Source organism: Pseudoliparis swirei, chromosome 6, assembly GCF_029220125.1.
Source record: "Pseudoliparis swirei isolate HS2019 ecotype Mariana Trench chromosome 6, NWPU_hadal_v1, whole genome shotgun sequence".
Taxonomy (NCBI): domain Eukaryota; kingdom Metazoa; phylum Chordata; class Actinopteri; order Perciformes; family Liparidae; genus Pseudoliparis; species Pseudoliparis swirei.
Genome location: NC_079393.1, coordinates 27,718,973 through 27,741,077, shown reverse-complemented (window position 1 = coordinate 27,741,077; position 22,105 = coordinate 27,718,973). Strand labels below are relative to the sequence as shown.

General features: G+C 45.1%; 2 protein-coding genes across 2 annotated transcripts; one reads left to right on the top strand and one right to left on the bottom strand.

Annotated features, from left to right (window-relative positions):
* Nucleotides 1-466: 466 nt before the first annotated feature.
* On the top strand, nt 467-5,940 carry LOC130194761 (zinc finger protein GLI4-like). The gene is made up of 3 exons (XM_056415924.1): nt 467-768; nt 2,441-2,893; nt 3,999-5,940. Exons 1-3 carry the CDS (start codon nt 573-575, stop codon nt 5,069-5,071), a joined length of 1,722 nt encoding a protein of 573 aa, XP_056271899.1. The 5' UTR covers nt 467-572; the 3' UTR covers nt 5,072-5,940.
* An 889-nt stretch (nt 5,941-6,829) lies between these two features.
* On the bottom strand, nt 6,830-9,671 carry LOC130194774 (zinc finger and SCAN domain-containing protein 22-like). The gene is made up of 2 exons (XM_056415938.1): nt 9,166-9,671; nt 6,830-8,271 (listed from the first exon to the last, which is right to left on the bottom strand). Exons 1-2 carry the CDS (start codon nt 9,359-9,361, stop codon nt 7,088-7,090), a joined length of 1,380 nt encoding a protein of 459 aa, XP_056271913.1. The 5' UTR covers nt 9,362-9,671; the 3' UTR covers nt 6,830-7,087.
* Between the last annotated feature and the right edge of the window lie 12,434 nt (nt 9,672-22,105).

Genomic DNA, 22,105 nt, shown 5'->3' with positions numbered 1-22,105 from the left:
TATATATATAAATAATATATATGTTAATTTATATATCTAAAACAATGATATGTATATATACATTTTGTATGTATACATATATTTATAAATACTATATATATACATGTATATGAATAATATGTATATATATCAGGTTTATATATCTAAAAAAATAATATGTATATATATATATATAAATTATATATATGCAGTATAACAGGAAACCACTTATGCTGAAAGCATTTTCTCTCAATTACTCTATAATCAGTTTGTGGACATATGTTTTGGAAGACTTTTATTTTGAAGGATGAAAACAAATTTTCCGGATGACGACATGTTTCCGGTGCGCTGTTAGAACCAACTCTCCGAGCCCTTCTTCGTGAGGTCCCTGAACGTCTCACGCGGGTCTCTGGAACCCGTCTAAACGGAACGGTGTCACGTGACGCACCGCGGCACCGTTAGCTTAGCCTGCTAACTGTAGGATAGCCACTGATAAGGGGTGAGAGGCTCCCCGTGCTAGCATCGCGTGAGCTACCCACAATGCACCTGTGTGCACCGAGCAGCTCCTGAGAGGAGAAGAGACGTGTTGAGCGATGTTGATGTTCTCTCGTGATAAAATGTCTGCGGTCCGGACGCTGCGGGGTTTGGTGACTGAGAGACAGAACGCCGCTGCGGAGGAGGTCCTGGAGCTGATGAAGAGGAGCTCAGCGCAGAGCCGCCATCCCTGTTCTCCAGAGGAGAACCACGGACACCACCGACCACAGGCCGCCGTCGGTCCACCGGGGCCAGGTGGGGACAGCAGGGCTCATTGTTGCTCACATGTATCCAGAGATACGAGCAGGTATTGTTGTTGTTATTGAGATGTTAGGAGGTATTGTTGTTGTTATTGAGATGTTAGGAGGTATTGTTGTTGTTATTGAGATATTAGGAGGTATTGTTGTTGTTATTGAGATGTTAGGAGGTATTGTTGTTGTTATTGAGATATAAGGAGGTATTATTGTTGTTATTGAGATGTTAGGAGGTATTATTGTTTTTATTGAGATATAAGGAGGTATTATTGTTGTTATTGAGATGTTAGGAGGTATTATTGTTGTTATTGAGATATATGGAGGTACTATTGTTGTTATTGAGATATAAGGAGGTATTATTGTTGTTATTGAGATGTTAGGAGGTATTGTTGTTATTGAGATATAAGGAGGTATTATTGTTGTTATTGAGATATATGGAGGTACTATTGTTGTTATTGAGATATATGGAGGTATTATTGTTGTTATTGAGATATATGGAGGTATTATTGTTGTTATTGAGATGTTAGGAGGTATTATTGTTGTTATTGAGATATATGGAGGTATTATTGTTGTTATTGAGATGTTAGGAGGTATTATTGTTGCCCATATTTATTCCAGAGATTGCTATCTCGGTAGAAACATTTTCACAATATTTACTAGTGGAAAAATCTTCATCTCCATTAATTATGTTTTTCATTTGGTCTTTTATTTTGACATTTAAATATACATAACATACAATATGTCACGTCAGAAACACGTGACGCGCCGCAGCTTGTTCCTCAGAGGTGCTCAGCGGTCTTCCCCCCCGGCTCAATGATGACACCGCTGATGTCCACGGGCTTTTCTCTTGCTCCGCACCACTCTTTGTTTCCTCGCCAGTCGATCCCAGAGGCCTCGCTCTCGCCTGCCGTTTGAGACCCCCCCCCCCCCCCGACTAACTTAGCTCCACCACTTATCTGCTAGGAATAAACATCAGAATATACGGTTGTACCGTTCATGGAGACCAGAGTCCTCTGTCCGTTCCACCGGCTCATGAGAATAATGCAGCTTCTTTCACGACGAGCACAACGAGATGTCGTACTTTATGGATTCTTGTTGTTCTCGTTTGTTCTTGTGGTTGATGAACTTATTGTGAGTCACTTGGCGAGTCTCTGTGTACAAAGGCACAAAGAGATCCTTATGTGTTAGCTTGCTCTTCGTTAGCATCAATATAGCGTTAGCATACACACAAACATCCAACAGTTCCGCTAATGTTCTTAGAACATACACAGTTACTGTATTCATTACAATTTAAAGGAACCGTGTGCCTCTTCGGGGGAGCACTACAACCTTTACCATCTTTGTTTTGTGTCTTTAAATCAGACTTATTTGCCGTAACCGTAACATTAAATCTTCTCCCAATGCAACTTCCTGTTTAACTCCACAAGCCACCTTCAAAATAAGAGCATCTTTTCTCAAAACAGAATATCTGATTGACAAACACTTTTCCAAAGCCAAAATACAAACGGGTTGACTTACACAAAAGGACCAGCTGTTATGATTCATACTGCAAAGTTTATACATCTATGTAAACATCTTTGTGAGGTTCATGAGTGATGCGAACTATTGCTACTGTTTGTTGACATAAATTATCTAATTTCTTTCCCTCTCGGGCCTTTTTATTCTCTCTCCAGAAGTCCATCAGCTGATTGTTGGTGAACCGGTTCTGCAGAGGACCACCCTGGACCAGGAGGACCCGGACCCCCCACACCCCCCACACATCAAAGAGGAACAGGAGGAGCTCAGGTGCGCTCACGAAGAAGAGCGTCTTCATGGACTGGAGGAAGATGACGTCAACAACTTCCCGTTCACTGCGAAGAGCGACGATGAGGAGGAAGGGAACGCTCGGTCCTCGCGGCTTCACCGAACGCAGGCGGGTCGACCAATAAAAAGAGAGGCGGATGACGAGGACTGCGGAGGAGTGGCGAGGAGGCTGAGGGCGTCGGTGAGGCAGCGACTCGCCGCAGCCGTCGAAGACATATTCGGGATGTTTGAGACGACGTTAGTGGAGTACGAGAGCGAGATCGAAGGACTACACAAGCTGCTGGGAGGGTCCGTGAAGATCGACGAGCAAGAGAACTCGTCAGGTTTGTCAAAAAGTCTGCGAGTTGGTCGATGCGTGATGTCGTTGTAAATGGTCGCGTGTCGTATTTCAGTTGAATCGCACCGTTGTGACCCGATGGCGATGGATTGAGGTTCCCAAACAAACTAAACATCGCTCTTGCAAACGTTTCAAGGGAAATTTATTTTCTCTCGGATTACGGCTGCGGGTTTTAAAGACGGTTCTGAAGCGAAACCACCGAGAAAGTGTTTTAAACGTGCATTCTCTCGAATGACCACCAGGGGGCGACTCCTCTGGTGGACAGTACACCGACACGGAGGTGATGAAACTCATTGCTGAATGCACGAATGCCGTCACTAGCTCGTGGTGGTGGGTCTCCCAACACTTCAGTCGGGGATGTTTCTTTATTTAATATATTTAAATCGATGATTGACAGAAGTCCGTCCATCTCGACAACAACATTGGTAATCAGTCAAATGCAAAGTGGGAATCATTTTCCTTGATTCATAAATAGCTCTATCTTTAAGAATGAACCACAGGCGTTGCTCCAAGTGGGATTCGAACCCTTGACCAGGAGCTCTTTTGCTTCTGCTATAATCGTTGTATTTATACATCAAGTGAACTCAAAGTTTCTCGTTTGTAATCTTCACTCTCAGCAGTGTGAACTGACTTGATGGGAAACGTTTAAATAATCCGTTAAACGGTGGTCTCCTCTGCCCTGTATCCTTACAATGGAAGTGTAACCATGACAACCATCAAAATGTACAAAATGACACGTGTTTCAGGTTCCATCCGTTTGACTAGGAATTCATTATAATAAAGGATTTATATATATATATATATATATATAGACAGCATCTCTTTTATCCCACATTAAATCCAGACTTGTGTTACATCATCAACGTTTAAACCAAGCTAACTTAGCTTAACATAACTTTTAAAGTGTTTGACATGCAAATGTTGCGTCATCAAAACATCTGGGCCATGCGTTTCCATTCGGGGCAAACTCGTATCCGTGTGATTGTTGTTGGTTTGAAACCTTCCGGAGATGTTCCAGTCGTCTTTAAGTTTTGGTTTATGATAATGACTCAAACTAAAACGCTGAACTCTTTTCTCGTCCTTCATGTTAGATGATCCACAGCTGTTACTTGTGAAAGAAGAGGGATCGTCTGACCAGCACGAGTGGAGCGGCAGTCTGGACCAGGAGGATCCAGAGCCCCGACACATTGAAGAGGGACGGGATGAACTCTGGAGCATTCGTGAAGGAGAGCAGCATCTAGGACTGGAGGACGCTTCGTCCTCACACCTTCATGGAAGACAGATGACCAGGGAAGCCTTTGAGGAGGGTGGACGACCAGAACCAGCCAGGATCTTTGGTCCAGCTTCTGATTCACAGCAAGAAAGTAACGAAAAGACACTTTTTTCTAGTCAGGACTATGGAAACATTGCTGATTATTCACAAGAGATGAGTCCACCTCCGTCAGCGTTGGTTCCGCTGACCCACAATGAGGTCTCTGTGAGCTCTGACGGGTCTGATCCAGGAGGGAAACCATTCAGGTGCTCTATTTGTGCAAAAGGTTTCAGTCAAAAATCCGATTTGAAGAGACACGTAAGATTTCACAGCGGGGAGAGACCGTTCAGTTGTGTCTTCTGCGGGAAGCACTTCACTGAAAAGGCAGATTTAAAGAGACACATGAGAGTGCACACAGGGGAGAAACCCTTCGGTTGTCCCATCTGCGGGAAAGGGTTCAGCGAAAAGACAGATCTGACTAGGCACGTCCGAGTCCACACGGGAGAGAAACCATTCAGCTGCTCAGTGTGCGGCAAAATATTTAGCCAGAATGAAAATCTGCGGCGACACGAGAGGATTCACACGGGGGAGAAACCCTTCGGCTGTCCAGTCTGCGCGAAGACGTTCACCCACAGGGGGGCGCTGGTGGTTCACATGAGAATTCACACGGGAGAGAAACCGTTTGGCTGTTCGCTCTGTGGGAAAAGATACAGCGAAACGGGGAATCTGAAGACCCACATGAGCGTCCACGCGGCAGAGAAACCACTCGGTTGTGGCGTTTGTGGGAGGAGATTCAATTATCCGTCTCAGGTGAAGAGCCACAGGTGCTCTGGCGAGAGCAGTGGAGCACATCATTCAGGAGGGGGAACCGGGATGCAGCCGCATCCGAACTCTGCTCACAGCGTGTGTTGATTCATAAATACCAGTCAGTTATGATATCATCAAAATGATTATTCCTTCATTCACTCACCGTCTCAGCTGGGCTTGTCGGCTCTCTCGTACATCTACTGCAGACATTCTGATTTCAGGAGCATTTAAATGATGATATATTTTGTGAAAATGTGGCTTAAAATACACACTTTATTTCGTGACAATGGAGAACTATATATATTATATTTCATTGTTCATTTAATCAATTAATTCCTCATCATATTTGGTTATTGTTTGCATATGTAATGCATAATATGCATTAAATTGTATATTACATTGACTTGTATTGCCTGTTTTATACTGCCATTGACTGACTCCTAACTTTTCAATTTAATTCAATGAAAGAACTCCCAAGAAAAAGAAAAAAACCTTTCACAGGGGAAAAAAAGGAAGAATCCTTCAGAAGAGCAACAGAGGAGGATCCCTCTCCAGGATGGACAGAAGAATAGATGTCATGTGACCAGAAGGAATCATTACTAACTCACTAGTCTGAACCTGTCCTTGATCAGTGGGGGCTGCTAGTTAGAATACTTTTTATTTAGAAATATCGAAGTACAAAAACTGAACGTATCGGGGGTTCTGACGCATGCCGCGCCACAAAATGAGATTTCCCTGATCCCGATATGAACATTTTAAAATGTTTGGAGCACAGAACCATGTCAGCGGTAACACATGAGGAGCAGGTTACATGTTGCAGTGAATGAGCCACACCACCAAAAGGTGTGTTACATTTAAGTGTTTAAGTAAAAGCAAACTCACTCCTGTTGTCTCACGCTGTATTCCCTGGCTGTCCCTTTCTCTGACTCCTCACATGTCTGTCATAACTAAGAATATATATACCTTCTTTCTTTCATGTTTGTGTTCGCAGCATTTGGGATTTGAAACAGAAATGTGTCTCAAACAGCTAAATGTTTTACACTAATACATTTGTACGATGATGTTATTACATTTTAATTAGGCCATTAATTAGTCTTGTTTATTTAATGTTACAGGTAGCACTGTACAAACCAAACAACATAAATATGTCTGTGGTAAAGACATATGTTTGAATTGGGTCCATTACTAATTAGATGGCTGATTAAATTATGTTTTATTATGGGTTCCTGTCTCTTAGTGTGTGCCGGAAAAATAAGAAAAATATATATTTAGATATAAATATGAACATATATTTATATACACATTTCTACGTAAATATATATTTATAAATATATACATTTATATATATACATTTATAAATATGTTTATACATATACTTATATACATAATTATATTTATACATATTTTTATTTATGAATGTTATAAATATATATAAATATATATTTAGGTACATTTATATATAAATTATTATATACATATATATATTATAATTATTTATATGAATAAATATATTTATATAATTATATGCGATATCATCCTGGTGTGAAAGGTTCTGAACCCGGCTGTTTCAGGAAGGTCCAGTCTTTTTACACAACAGATTTTAAACAGTTCAACAAACTATGATACAGAGTGATTTGCTTTTATTTAGAGTTGCAGAGGAATTTTTTATGCAGAATCTTTACAATATACTAGATTATTTGTATGGCATATTATATAATAATGTTTGATTGCATACTAAAAAATGAATTTTTAAGACTTTCTATTACATGACAATATACATTATTTAAGAGACAATGTATTATAAATGTTTCATGGCATACTATATTAAGTGTAAAAATAACAATCTTTTATGACATACGATATTTAGTTAATTTAACGTATCGTCATATATATATATATTCTGTATATATATTCTGTAAATGCAATTTTTTGAAAAGAATACAAATTCCCAATATCTGAATTATGCTGAATATTGCCAACAAATATTGTAATCAATAAAGGAAGTGTTTGATTTATTTACATTTTGATCTTTAAAAAGAAGAAGTCGAAGCAGCCCAATCGCATAAATATTGCAAATACATTCATGCCACTTCCCCATAATTAGGGCGGAGAGTGAGACATTCAAAGTTTCTCCTGCCGGTTCCGGTTTAATTTTACTTTACTCTTTACACACTTGTGGTTGTTCATGTTTGACCGCCTGGTGAACTTCCTCCCACAGACGCGGCAACCGAAGGACTTCTCCCCCGTGTGGAGCGTCGCGTGTTGCGTCAGATGTCCCTTCTGGGTGAATTTCTTGTCGCAAACGGCGCAGCTGAAGGGTTTCTCCCCGGTGTGGATCCTCAGGTGTTTCATCAGGGTGTGACTCAGACTGAAGCTGGCGTTGCACTCGGCGCAGACGTACGGCCTCTCCCCCGTGTGGACCCTCATGTGTCGGTCCAGAACTCCACTGCGGATGAACCGCCTGGGACAGAGTGTGCAGCCGTGCGGTTTCTCTCCCGTGTGGGTCCGCATGTGGGAGCTCAGGCTTGTGCTCTGCGTGAATCTCTTGCCGCACGCCGAGCAGCCGAAGGGTTTCTCCCCGGTGTGAATCCGGCGGTGTTTCACGGCGTCTCCTTTGCAGGCGAACTGCCTTTTGCAAACTGAACACGCGAAGGCGGTTTCCCCTGAACGCGTCGTCTTCTTTGTGATTAAACACTCCGAGGCACTGTGTGTGGACCCCCGAACACAAACTGAGCAAACCCAGGGCTCGATTCCCGGAGAGCTTTTCCCCCCGTTGGCTTTAAATGGTTTACCACACTTGGAGCAGCGACAGGACTTCTTGCCGGTGGCGTTACGTTCTTTAACACCCCTGGCAACGCCATATTTTGTCAGCTTTCTTAAATCTGACTGAGGTTTCCTGGTCTCCTCCCAGTCACTGTCACTATCATCGGACTCAGACTTACTGGAGACCGAAGTCCCGTCGTCTCGAGCCGGTTGACTGACGGACACGCCTTTCCGAGTCCGCTTCGATCTCACCGTGTCCGCTCGGTCGGAGGAGGAGCCCGGCGTCTCCTCGGCGTTAGCCGGTTGTAAGAGACCATCTGGATCCGATCCCCCCCGGTCCTCTCCACCACCCTCCACCTGTTGAGCTGAGCTGCCGGCTGGAGGCTCCGCCCCCACGTGCTCTTCCTGCGTCTGATGAAGCTGTGACGACTGAGCTTCGTCATCTTCAGTCTTCACCGGTGCACGTCCTGGAAGCGGCTCTCCCTCCGGCTCCTCTTTGATGTTCGGGGGCTTCGTGTCCTGCTGAACACCTGCAGACAACACTGAGATAACAAAACAAAACAATATACATATCTATATATATGTATTTATACTTTTAAAACAGTTTTGCTGGAATGTGTTATTAATATGCGCCGCACGTTTGGTATCCAGGTGTGCACAGAGAGTTGAATGTCAGCCATTTCTTGTTTGACAACTTTTGTTAAAGTCAGACCGGTGGAACCTGTCGAAGGAGAAGCTCCGACGAGCCTCTCAGCTCGGATGTCTCCGGAACGATTACACATGAGGTATAGTTTCTAACGAGCACAAAGAGTTTATTATTTATTCACAGTTAGCGGTATCTTTTGACCTTCGACTTGTCGATATAGTAAATATATATGTTATATATATTGATTTGCGTGTGTACATATATTTTGTGTGTGTGTGGTATATTTTATATATCTATATATATATGCCACACACACACAATATAAATATATGTACACACACAAATAAATATATAACATAAATATTTATTATATATAATATTCTATATTTATATATGTAAACTATATTTTTATACAAACTATAATATAACATATATATAATATTATATATATATTTAAACTATATATTTATACAATCTATATATATATATTGTTTTTAGCCACACACAATTCAAAATGAAATATTATTTAAAGAATTATTTAAAAAACAGGGTTGTCAAATTTTTGTTTGACTGTAAAAATACTTTCCAGTGAATAACTGGAGTAAAAACTCCTGAGCAAGAACAGGTGAGGTGGTGACGTCATCAAGTCAGGTGGGTCATCCCGTCCTTTGGACTCTGGACCCCAAAGTCGTTTACCTTAACCACGAGGAAAGGTCGCGAGGTGCTTCCGCGTGTCGCGCGACAAGTCGCTTGTTTAACGTCCAAACAGGAGAGACGCGCGCTCACTCACCTGCTCTGTGTAGCCGAACTTCTGGTTTCAGCACCGCGTCCAGCAGCCTGCGTTGCCTCTCGTTGTCCCGCCGGCACCGGGCCAGCTCCGCCTCGTACACCGCGAGGGCTCCTTCCATCACCCCGAAGATGTGGCCGGCGGCCGCGGTGAGACTCTCGGTCACCGCCGCTCTCAACATGTCCGCGGTGGCCGACATGTTGCGCGCGACGCAGCTCGAACTACAAACGCTCTAAAAAATACTTCCGTGTTTTGAGAGCGGTAACTCCGCGGCGACACTTCCGGCCAGAGTCTTTCAGAATAAAACTACATCCTCGTTGACGTTAACAGACACTGAACTTTTTAAGAACATTTATTATTCAGATATTTTTTTAATCATTAATTTAATACGTATCAGTGGTGAAATGCAGATTCCTGCCAATGATTTCATAAGTTACTGATTAGCAGCAGTTTTCTTTTGTTATAACACCTTTAGGTTTTATTTAGATTTAGATGTATCTCCTATTTGATGGTCATGTTATATGGGGCATCTTCTGGTTGTGTTTGTTTCTCCTCTGTTGTGCTCTGTGTCTATTGTTGTCTGTGTGAATTGTTGGTGGCAAATGAGTTTAATAAAGGATTAATAAAGTTGTTCATTAAGTTATGACCCAGTCTCACGGGAGCTATTTTGTTTATTTATTTTATTGCTCAAACTATTGTATTTAAATTCGGAAGTCTGTGTTGTTGTGTTTTTATTCTCTTTTGTTTTTCTTTTATTCCTCCTTTTTGAAAACTATAACAGTCACATTACCCAACACATAATTAACGTATCCTTTATTTATTAAAATGTGCTTTTATCTGATGGTGTTTTAGGTTTGTGTTGTGGGTTGAGTCATCATATCTAGATGTTCGTCCAGACGTCACAAAGGAAGGACTCTGAAAACAAGAGTTCATGAAACAGAAACTTGTAATAATTCAGTTGAATGACAGGAGAACCACGGGGAGGAGATCTGGTTTAGAAAAGACAGAGCGACATCGTCTTGTACACTCATACTTATTCATAATGTGTCCCTCCTCCCCCTCTCCCTGCTCCCTCCCCCTCTCCCTCCTCCCTCCTCCCTCCTCCCCGTCGGTGTCCTCTCGCCCTCAGGTGTGTTTCTGGTGTTTCTGGTTTTCTCTCTGAACCGACTGGCAACTCAGGGTGAAGCGTCTTGCTCAAGGACACATGGACGAGGGCGGGGGATTGAACCGGCAACCCCCTGATTGAAAGACGGACCTGCTAACTACTGAGCCACTTGTATTCCAAAGACATCCGCTATTCTACCATCATGTCTAATAATGTCTTAGTCTAAACGTGTGTGTGTGTGTGTGTGTTGTCCGACATCTCTCGCCAAACAACGAACATGGAGTCCAACGTGGATTCTAATGTCTTCGTGGTTTATGGTGTCGTTGCGCGAGGAAGGAGTCCAAAGGCCCCAGAGACCATAAAGTCTCTTATCATCAGGAAGTCAGAGCGTCCAATCGGGACGCCGCACCTCCTCAATTTCAATTTCAATTCAATTCAGTTTATTTGTATAGCCCATTTTCATAAATTATAAATGTGTCTCAGAGTGCTTTACAATCTGTACACATAGACATCCCTGACCTTTGACCTCACATCGGATCAGGAACAACTCCCAAACAACCCTTCAGGGGAAAAAAGGTAAGAAACCTTGAGGAGAGAACAGAGGAGGATCCCTCTCCAGGATGGACAGAACAATAGATGTCATGTGACCAGAAGGAATCATTACACACTAATTAAAACAGTAACAACACAATGAATATGACAGAGTGGATGAATAGTTGGTAGTCGGCATATTCCACCATCCAGACCTCCACCATCCATCAGATGGAGGTAGAGAGGAGGAGTGGGCGGAGTCTCAGCAGTGGGCGGAGTCTCAGCAGGCCATGGCGTAGTTGGTAGTATTCATATTCCACTCAAGACGGTTCCATCCAATCAAAGCTGTGGTGGAAAGACCTTTTCCTGATGAACATGACATAATCAGCACTTTTTCTAAATGTGGTAGACATTACATACGAGTTCCCCCTCATGCATGTTCAGCACGTCTTTATGACTTAGTGTTGTAGCTCTACCGCCGTATCTGGAATCACAATGTTACATCCCATAGTGAATTGTTTGTATACGTAAAGGCTATTAAACGGAGAGAGGAGAGGAGAGAGGAGCTCAGTGTATCATAAACGTCCATAAGGAGAGAGGAGAGGTGAGAGGAGCTCAGTGTATCCTAAACGTCCATAAGGAGAGAGGAGAGAGGAGCTCAGTGTATCCTAAACGTCCATAAGGAGAGAGGAGAGGAGAGAGGAGCTCAGTGTATCCTAAGCGTCCATAAGGAGAGAGGAGAGGAGAGAGGTGCTCAGTGTATCCTAAACGTCCATAAGGAGAGAGGAGAGAAGAGAGGAGCTCAGTGTATCCTAAGCGTCCATAAGGAGGGAGGAGAGGAGAGAGGTGCTCAGTGTATCCTAAACGTCCATAAGGAGAGAGGAGAGGAGAGAGGTGCTCAGTGTATCCTAAACGTCCATAAGGAGAGAGGAGAGAGAGAGGGCTCAGTGTATCCTAAGCGTCCATAAGGAGAGAGGAGAGAGGAGCTCAGTGTATCCTAACGTCCATAAGGAGAGAGGAGAGGAGAGAGGAGGTAATTGTATCCTAAGCGTCCATAAGGAGAGAGGAGAGGAGAGAGGAGCTCAGTGTATCCTAAGCGTCCATAAGGAGAGAGGAGAGGAGAGAGGAATTCAGTGTATCCTAAACGTCCATAAGGAGAGAGGAGAGGAGAGAGGAGCTCAGTGTATCCTAAACGTCCATAAGGAGAGGAGAGGAGAGAGGAGCTCAGTGTATCCTAAACGTCCATAAGGAGAGAGGAGAGGAGAGGAGCTCAGTGTATCCTAAGCGTCCATAAGGAGAGAGGAGAGGAGAGAGGAGCTCAGTGTATCCTAAACGTCCATTAGGAGAGAGGAGGAGAGAGGAGCTCAGTGTATCCTAAGCGTCCATAAGGAGAGAGGAGAGAGAGGAGCTCAGTGTATCCTAAGCGTCCATAAGGAGAGAGGAGAGGAGAGGAGCTCAGTGTATCCTAAGCGTCCATAAGGAGAGAGAGAGGAGAGGGCTCAGTGTAACCTAAACGTCCATAAGGAGAGAGGAGGAGAGAGGAGCTCAGTGTATCCTAAGCGTCTATAAGGAGAGAGAAGCTCAGTGTATCCTAAGCGTCCATAAGGAGAGAGGAGAGGAGAGAGGTGCTGAGTGTATCCTAAGCGTCAATAAGGAGAGAGGAGGAGAGAGGAGCTCAGTGTATCCTAAACGTCCATTAGGAGAGAGGAGAGAGGAGGGCTCAGTGTATCCTAAGCGTCCATAAGGAGAGAGGAGAGAGGAGCTCAGTGTATCCTAAGCGTCCATAAGGAGAGGAGAGGAGAGAGGAGCTCAGTGTATCCTAAGCGTCCATAAGGAGAGAGGAGAGGAGAGAGGAGCTCAGTGTATCCTAAGCGTCCATAAGGAGAGAGGAGAGGAGGGAGGAGCTCAGTGTATCCTAAACGTCCATTAGGAGAGAGGAGAGGAGAGAGGTTCTCAGTGTATCCTAAGAGTCCATAAGGAGAGAGGAGAGGAGAGAGGAGCTCAGTGTATCCTAAGCGTCCATAAGGAGAGAGGAGAGGAGAGAGGAGCTCAGTGTATCCTAAGCATCCATAAGGAGAGAGAGGAGAGAGGAGCTCAGTGTATCCTAAACGTCCATAAGGAGAGAGGAGAGAGGAGAGAGGAGCTCAGTGTATCCTAAACGTCCATAAGGAGAGAGGAGAGGAGAGAGGTGCTCAGTGTATCCTAAACGTCCATAAGGAGAGAGGAGAGAGGAGAGAGGAGCTCAGTGTATCCTAAGCGTCCATAAGGAGAGAGAGGAGAGAGGAGCTCAGTGTATCCTAAACGTCCATAAGGAGAGGAGAGGAGAGAGGAGCTCAGTGTATCCTAAGCGTCCATAAGGAGAGAGGAGAGAGGAGCTCAGTGTATCCTAAGCGTCCATAAGGAGAGAGGAGAGGAGAGGAGCTCAGTGTATCCTAAGCGTCCATAAGGAGAGAGGAGAGAGGAGCTCAGTGTATCCTAAGTGTCCATAAGGAGAGAGGAGAGGAGGGCTCAGTGTATCCTAAACCTCCATAAGGAGAGAGAGGAGGAGAGGAGAGAGGAGAGGAGCTCAGTGTATCCTAAACGTCCATAAGGAGAGAGAGGAGAGGAGCTCAGTGTATCCTAAACGTCCATAAGGAGAGAGAGGAGAGGAGCTCAGTGTATCCTAAGCGTCCATAAGGAGAGAGAGGAGAGGAGCTCAGTGTATCCTAAGCGTCCATAAGGAGAGAGGAGAGGAGAGGAGCTCAGTGTATCCTAAGCGTCCATAAGGAGAGAGGAGAGGAGAGAGGAGCTCAGTGTATCCTAAGCGTCCATAAGGAGAGAGGAGAGGAGAGAGGAGCTCAGTGTATCCAGGTTTAAGATGTAAGATGTCGTCTTGGTCAGGTTTCAGATGACATCGTGGGTTGAACAAAGTGAAATGGTCTCCTGGTTGAAGTCCTGTGTTTGTCCCTCCCAGTATGTCCCAGTATGTCCCAGTTTGTCCCTGTATGGACTCTCATCCTGATGGTGATTTGCCTTGGAGTCGGTTGAAAGCCGGTGCGGCCCAAACAGATGCTGAAGGGTGTGTCGCTATCAGCCGCCGAGGGCCACCGACCAAGCGGGATGTTTTCGGCGAGATGGGAGTGAGAACGTGTCGGTGACATATTCTAATCCATCGGGAACCTCCAATGGCGCGTGCCGAGGCGGTGCGTGGGCGTACATGTGAGGGAAATGGACGCATGTCCTTTGATACACATCGTACATCACCAGCGCTCAGTCGCTCTCCAGCCTCAAGGGAAAGGAAACGGGGCTTGAGGAAGCCCAATCCCACTTTTCCGTTGGATTTTCTGGAATATTTACACGGATGGCGAAAAATAAGACGCAGAGACGACATCATCCCGGCATCACCGCTGGCCCCATCGTCGGTGTGCGTTGGTCTTGTTGCGATCATTCTTTCTCTTCAATAGCAGCACTTACATTCTCGTAATCAAATATATAACGTTTAACCGACAAATCGGAAAAAAAGGAAATCCCTCTCTGCAAAATTCATCACCCTCGTTCTTCTGAGCGTGCTCCGAGCAGCAGTCTGTTCCCAAAAGACCGTTTCATTAGCTGTATCCATTTGGTTCCAAAATTGAAAATCTAATTGGGAAACCGCTGTAATATCTGTGCGTGTGCGTGTGTGTGTGTGTGTGTGTGTGTGAGCGTGTGTCCATTGAATAAAAGAGAGCTTTTAATTGCGTTGTTCTTTGATCAAGGCATGTTTATTAGTGGGTGAAAGTCACATTAACCTTTCCATCGGCCCTGACATTTCCTCTCCTCCTAAATGGAGAATTAAAGACCATTGGAAAGTCATTAGTGAAATTTACTGCTTCTGTTGGCTGGTCAGCCATTAGAGAGGCGGCAGGACCGCCGCCTCCTGCCGAGTCACTGCGCATGCTGTAACGGAGGAGCAGCAGAAGGGGAACACGCGTGTTCCTTCCACAAGAAACGTTCTGTTCTGTTCGTTGAGAGCCAACGGAGGTGAGAAGTTCAGGTTTTGGCTGGACAACTACAGATTATTAATTGTATTCCGTGCCGGGCTACACAACAACATGTTGGGGAGCCAGCGTTGTGATGCTCTACCAACGTTAAAACTCTCAGGGCTTAATATGAAAGATTACAATAAGCTGTTACTTCCTGTGGCTTTTTGGCTCCGCCCCGTTTCCCATGTCGGATAGTTAGTACTAAGTATCTTACCAATTGCGTTGCTTTGTTGTTAATTTGCGATTAATTCTCCATGTGTATTCATTTACAAATATTTGTATATATTTGTTATGAGTTTTTATATCTTCTATCAAATCTATATCATGTTTGACTTGACAGTATGTGGTGACATCACCCGTTGGTTTATGGACTGCCGATTTAAAGCTTTGACACTTTTCCCCCCGTCCCCATGAGACGTGAAGTCACTAAGACTCCGGGGAGGAAGCAGAGTTAGTAATGTGTGATGGAGAGATGGAAATTCATCCATAAGGAGAGAGAGAAGAGAAGAGAGGTGCTCAGTGTATCCTAAACGTCCATAAGGAGAGAGGAGAGGAGAGAGGTGCTCAGTGTATCCTAAGCGTCCATAAGGAGAGAGGAGAGGAGAGAGGAGCTCAGTGTATCCTAAGCGTCCATAAGGAGAGAGGAGAGGAGAGAGCTCAGTGTATCCTAAGCGTCCATAAGGAGAGAGGAGAGGAGAGGGCTCAGTGTATCCTAAGCGTCCATAAGGAGAGAGGAGGAGAGAGGTGCTCAGTGTATCCTAAACGTCCATAAGGAGAGAGAGGAGAGGAGAGAGGTGCTCAGTGTATCCTAAGCGTCCATAAGGAGAGAGGAGAGGAGAGAGGAGCTCAGTGTATCCTAAACGTCCATAAGGAGAGAGGAGAGGAGAGGAGCTCAGTGTATCCTAAGCGTCCATAAGGAGAGAACAGAGTAGAGTGTGGCTCAGTGTATCCTAAGCGTCCATAAGGAGAGAGGAGAGGAGAGAGGAGCTCAGTGTATCCTAAAGGTCCATAAGGAGAGAGGAGAGGAGAGAGGTGCTCAGTGTATCCTTAGCATCCATAAGGAGAGAGGAGAGAGCAGCTCAGTGTATCCTAAGCGTCCATAAGGAGAGAGGAGAGGAGAGAGGAGCTCAGTGTATCCTAGGCGTCCATAAGGAGAGAGGAGAGGAGAGGAGCTCAGTGTATCCTAAACGTCCATAAGGAGAGAGGAGAGGAGAGGAGCTCAGTGTATCCTAAGCATCCTTAAGGAGAGAGGAGAGGAGAGAGGAGCTCAGTGTATCCTAAGCGTCCAAAAGGAGAGAGGAGAGGAGAGAGGTGCTCAGTGTATCCTAGGCATCCATAAGGAGAGAGGAGAGGAGGGCTCAGTGTATCCTAAGCATCCATAAGGAGAGAGGAGAGGAGCTCAGTGTATCCTAAGCGTCCATAAGGAGAGAGGAGAGAGGTGCTCAGTGTATCCTAGGACATCCATAAGGAGAGAGGAGAGAGGTGCTCAGTGTATCCTAAGCGTCCATAAGGAGAGAGGAGAGGAGAGGTGCTCATTGTATCCTAAGCGTCCATAAGGAGAGAGGAGAGGAGAGGTGCTCAGTGTATCCTAAGCGTCCACAAGGAGAGAGGAGAGGAGAGAGGTGCTCAGTGTATCCTAAGCGTCCACAAGGAGAGAGGAGGAGAGAGGAGCTCAGTGTATCCTAAGCGTCCATAAGGAGAGAGGAGAGGAGAGAGCTCAGTGTATCCTAAACGTCCATAAGGAGAGGAGAGAGGAGCTCAGTGTATCCTAAGTGTCCATAAGGAGAGAGGAGAGAGGAGCTCAGTGTATCCTAAGCATCCATAAGGAGAGAGGAGAGGAGAGAGGAGCTCAGTGTATCCTAGCGTCCATAAGGAGAGAGGAGAGGAGAGGAGCTCAGTGTATCCTAAGCGTCCATAAGGAGAGAGGAGAGAGGAGCTCAGTGTATCCTAAGCATCCATAAGGAGAGAGGAGAGGAGAGAGGTGCTCAGTGTATCCTAGGCATCCATAAGGAGAGAGGAGAGAGGTGCTCAGTGTATCCTAAGCGTCCATAAGGAGAGAGGAGAGGAGAGAGGTGCTCATTGTATCCTAAGCGTCCATAAGGAGAGAGGAGAGGAGAGAGGTGCTCAGTGTATCCTAAGCATCCACAAGGAGAGAGGAGAGGAGAGAGGTGCTCAGTGTATCCTAAGCGTCCACAAGGAGAGAGGAGAGGAGAGAGGAGCTCAGTGTATCCTAAGCGTCCATAAGGAGAGAGGAGAGGAGAGAGGAGCTCAGTGTATCCTAAGTGTCCATAAGGAGAGAGGAGAGAGGAGCTCAGTGTATCCTAAGCGTCCATAAGGAGAGAGGAGAGGAGAGAGGAGCTCAGTGTATCCTCTCGTCCCCCTCAGCCTCTCAGCCTCTAGCAGCATCTCTAGGTCTCTCCAGGTGAACCTGGTTCAGGTCTCACTATCAGACCATCAAGAGGAAAGTCTTCAGTCTCCATGAGGGGGCGGAGTCTCCAGGACTGAAGGTGGAGCTGGTTCCATAAAAGAGGAGGAGCTTGATACCTGAAGGCTCTGGCTCCCATCTGTATCACACTATTGTGTTTGAAACATGGACTCATCAACGGATGAACTTGCATATATAGATATATCTATATATATATACACACGTTGTATTATTGTCTCTAATGTCGAACACCTACATTCTCTTTAAAACAATACGTGTTCGAGGTTGTGGCGCTTTGGTCCATCCTGAGATGAGAGGAAGGAGAGTTGTTCCTGCTGACAGCAGACGAGCTGCTGAGCGGTTACACTTCCACTGAAGCATGCCGTCCATTCCCCCACAATACAGTACCCACACCTACACACACACACACACACACACACACACACACACACACACACACACACACACACACACACACACACACCCCTGAACAGAAGGACTGCAGGAGCAGCTGGAGGCCCAGTGACCCACAGACAGGAACCCCCCCCCCCCCCCCCCCCGACAGCGCATATATTGAAAAGGGGGCGTGTATAATCTGTACTTACAATCGGTCTTTATCTCATTGAACTTTCTGCGCCTAAACTTCCTCTGAGGTTTGTCCTTTACACTCCCGTTCAAAAGTTTGGGGTCACGTAGAAATGTCCTTATTTTTCAAAGTAAAGCTCTGTTTCCTTCAATGAAGATGACATTAAATGAATCATAAACTCTACATAGTTAATGTGTAGATGACTATTCTCTGGTGTTTAATGAAGTCTCTACAGAGGTGTGTAGAGGCCCATCTCCATGTTCTAGTGGTACTTTGTTATCGCCTTAGACGTCCTCCAGCTACGTCCTCAAGCTGCGTCCTCCAGCTACGTCCTCAAGCTGCATCCTCCAGCTACGTCCTCAAGCTCTGGCTGTGTCTACTACCGGACACTTGAGCACGTGGAGCACTGACTTTCAGTGCTTCGGGCGCCACACTGACAAAACCAGCAGAATTCAGTGCACTGAAAGTACCCGGATGGCGCACTGCAAACGGGCAAAACATGCAGTAGAAAACGATGGACACTACTGGCCCTAAACGGCCGCCATCTTGGCGACGTAGCGGAAGAGGAGGAGCCCTTTCGCCAGCTTTTCATTTTATTTCTAAAACAATGGCGGACGAGATGGCTACGGTAGCACAAGCGGTCGACCACGAAGCTACAGACCGTACATGGGGTGGACCGTAAATTCCACATGGGGTGGAGAAAGGGGTAAACAAGGGACACAAAGAGGGCAAGAAGTGCATTCATTTGGTCACTTTAAGTTTCGCAAGCAGATTTGCGTCCGTCACGTCCGCCAAGTGGTGAACGTGAGTGTTCCATTTGAGACAGACTCATCAGCCACGCAGGGCACTAAGATGTCAGTGAACTACAGATGTCAGTGAACTACAGATGTCAGTGCACTACAGATGTCAGTGAACTACAGATGTCAGTGAACTACAGATGTCAGTGCACTACAGATGTCAGTGCACTACAGATGTCAGGGCTCTGTATTGCAGTGTACTTCGTAAAGTGTCTGGTAGTAGACACAGCCTGTGTCTCTCAAGCTACATCCTCATCTACGTCCTCATCTACGTCCTCCAGCTGCGTCCTCAAGCTAGGGTCTCTCAAGCTACATCCTCAAGATACGTCCTCCAGCTACGTCCTCAAGCTACGTCCTCCAGCTGCGCCCTCAAGCTGCGCCCTCAAGCTACGTCCTCATCTACGTCCTCCAGCTACGTCCTCCAGCTGCGTCCTCATGCTACGCTTGATTGTATACGCCAACCCTACGGCAAATTCTGGGTTCATCGTTGTAACACGCGGTAAACTTTGTGAAACATTAGACTTCCATAACAAAAGTCCTTGGTCGTAAAGCCGAGGACACAACGTCATGTGACATGATGTCATCAGTAATAATAACTCTTCTTTTGTTTTCACACAGGACACAAAAGCCGGTCTCCTGAGTAACAGTCCTGTTTGTCCATTGCACCACCCCCCCCATCCTTATTGAACTCATTCTGTCCGTTGCTCTGAGCATCTCATGCACACAGCTTCACACTGAAGTTAGTCCAAAGCTAAAAGGTCTTTTGGTTTGTTGGTAGCAAGAAACAACATGAACATTATATTATCAAGAGATTAAAACATCCTGTTTTAAAAACCCTCATGAGCTGATGGACCCCAACCGACTCTGTTGGTACATATAGATGTGTGTGTGTGTGTGTGTGTGTGTGTCTGTGTGTAAATTGCTGACTTCATTAAGGCAGGCCTCCTCTCTTCACTCATTAAATTACTAGAGAAAAGGTTAGTGGCACAATGCAATTTACCAAATGTGATTTCTTAGCAGCTATTAACTGTGTATTTGGTCTGTGTGTGTGTGTGTGTGTGTGTAGTGACAGAGAGGGGGTGGAGTAGGGAGAAGGCGGGGCCTTTTTGTGCTATGTGTGAGTGTTTGTGTGTATGTGTGTGTGTGTGTGTGTCTTTCAATTCTCCAAATGCTATTAAGTTCACAGGCCGACATTTATTGTTGTAGAGGATTTCTTTCATTCAGATTATTTGTAGGATGCACACTTAACTCAGGTAACGAGTACCTGTCCCTTCGCTCAGCAGTAATTAATGAGAGCAGGAAGAAATGATTCAAAGTTCAGGAACAAAGGGGGAAAAAATGAAGTTTTAGTAAAGTGGAGCTCAATCGGTCACAGTCGGGTGGATGTGTGAGGAACCATCACCACTAGAGGTAGACGCCGGCCTCCAGGGGTTCATATCCTTGAGAAAGTGGTCGCAAATCAGTTGTGCGACTTTCTACATCATAATAGTTTATTTGAGGAGTTTCAGTCAGGATTTAGAAAACACCACAGCACCGAGACAGCACTGGTGAAAATTACAAATGACCTCTTAATGGCACCAGATAAAGGACTCCTCTCTGTCCTGGTCCTGTTAGACCTTAGTGCTGATAGAGGACTCATCTCTGTACTGGTCTTGTTAGACCTTAGTGCTGATAAAGGACTCATCTCTGTACTGGTCTTGTTAGACCTTAGTGCTGATAGAGGACTCATCTCTGTACTGGTCTTGTTAGACCTTAGTGCTGATAGAGGACTCATCTCTGTACTGGTCTTGTTAGACCTTAGTGCTGATAGAGGACTCCTCTCTGTACTGGTCTTGTTAGACCTTAGTGCTGATAAAGGACTCATCTCTGTACTGGTCTTGTTAGACCTTAGTGCTGCATTCGACACCATTGACCATGACATCCTGTTACAGAGACTGGAGCAGTCGATTGGCATTTCAGGCACGGCACTAATTTGGTTTAAATCCTATTTATCAGATCGATCTCAGTTTGTATTTGTAAACGATGACGCCTCGATAACCACCAACGTTAATCATGGAGTTCCACAAGGTTCTGTGCTTGGACCAATTTTATTTACCTTAAACATGCTTCCTTTGGGCAATATTATCAGGAAACACTCCATAAACTTTCATTGTTATGCAGATGATACTCAACTATATCTATCGATTAAACCAAAGGAGAGCAACCAACTCGGTAAAATTCAAGCATGTCTTAAAGACATGAAAACATGGATGACCTGCAACTTCTTGATGTTAAACTCAGACAAAACCGAAGTAATTTTAATCGGCCCTGAGCACCTCAGAGATCAATTATCTGGTGATGTGGTTTCTGTAGACGGCATTGCCCTGGCATCCAACACCACTGTAAAGAATCTTGGCGTTATCTTTGATCGGGACTTGTCCTTTAACTCCCACGTAAAGCAAATCTCAAGGACTGCATTCTTTCATCTACGTAATATTTCAAAAATCAGACACATCTTGTCTCAAAAAGATGCAGAAAAATTGGTTCACGCGTTCGTTAATTCGAGACTGGATTACTGCAACTCCTTATTATCAGGCTGCTCTAATAAGTCTCTTAGGTCCCTCCAGTTGATCCAGAATGCTGCAGCTCGTGTTCTCACTAAAACTAAGAAAAGAGATCACATCACTCCTGCACTAGCTGCTCTGCACTGGCTACCCATAAAATCAAGAATCACTTTAAAAATTCTTCTCTTAACGTACAAAGCCTTGATTGGTGATGCACCATCATATCTTAAGGAGCTTGTAGTACCATATTGCCCCACTAGAGAGCTACGCTCACTAAATGCGGGACTACTTGTAGTTCCTAGAGTTTTAAAAAGTAGAATGGGAGCCAGAGCCTTTAGTTATCAAGCTCCTCTTTTATGGAACCAGCTTCCACCTTCAGTCCGGGAGGCAGACACAGTCACCTCGTTTAAGAGTAGACTTAAGACCTTCCTCTTTGACAGAGCTTATAGTTAGGGCTGAATCAGGTTCACCTGGTCCAGCCCCTTGATATGCTGCTATAGGCTTATAGCTGCCGGGGGACGTTTTAGGATGCACTGAGTACCTATCTCCTCTTTTTTCTCTCCTTAAGGATGAATTTTCATCTCTCAATCACACGTTACTATCTCTGCTTTCTCCCCGGAGTCCTTGTGACTTCACGTCTCATGGGGTCATCGGACCCTATGAGACGGCATAGATCCTATCTGCTGATGGATCATCGAGGTCTGGGTCGTGGAATTCCTGCTACCGACGACACCACTGTCCTGTTGAGACTCCGCCCACTGTTGAGACTCCGCCCACTCCGCCCACTCCGCCTCTCTACCGCCATCTGCCTGATGGATCGTGGAGGTCTCCATCGTGGAATATGCCTACTATGAACTATTCATACACTCTGTCATATTCATTGAATGTATTTAAACTCTAAATCTGTCCTTCTGTACACATTACATCTATTGCATCTGTCCATCCTGGAGAGGGA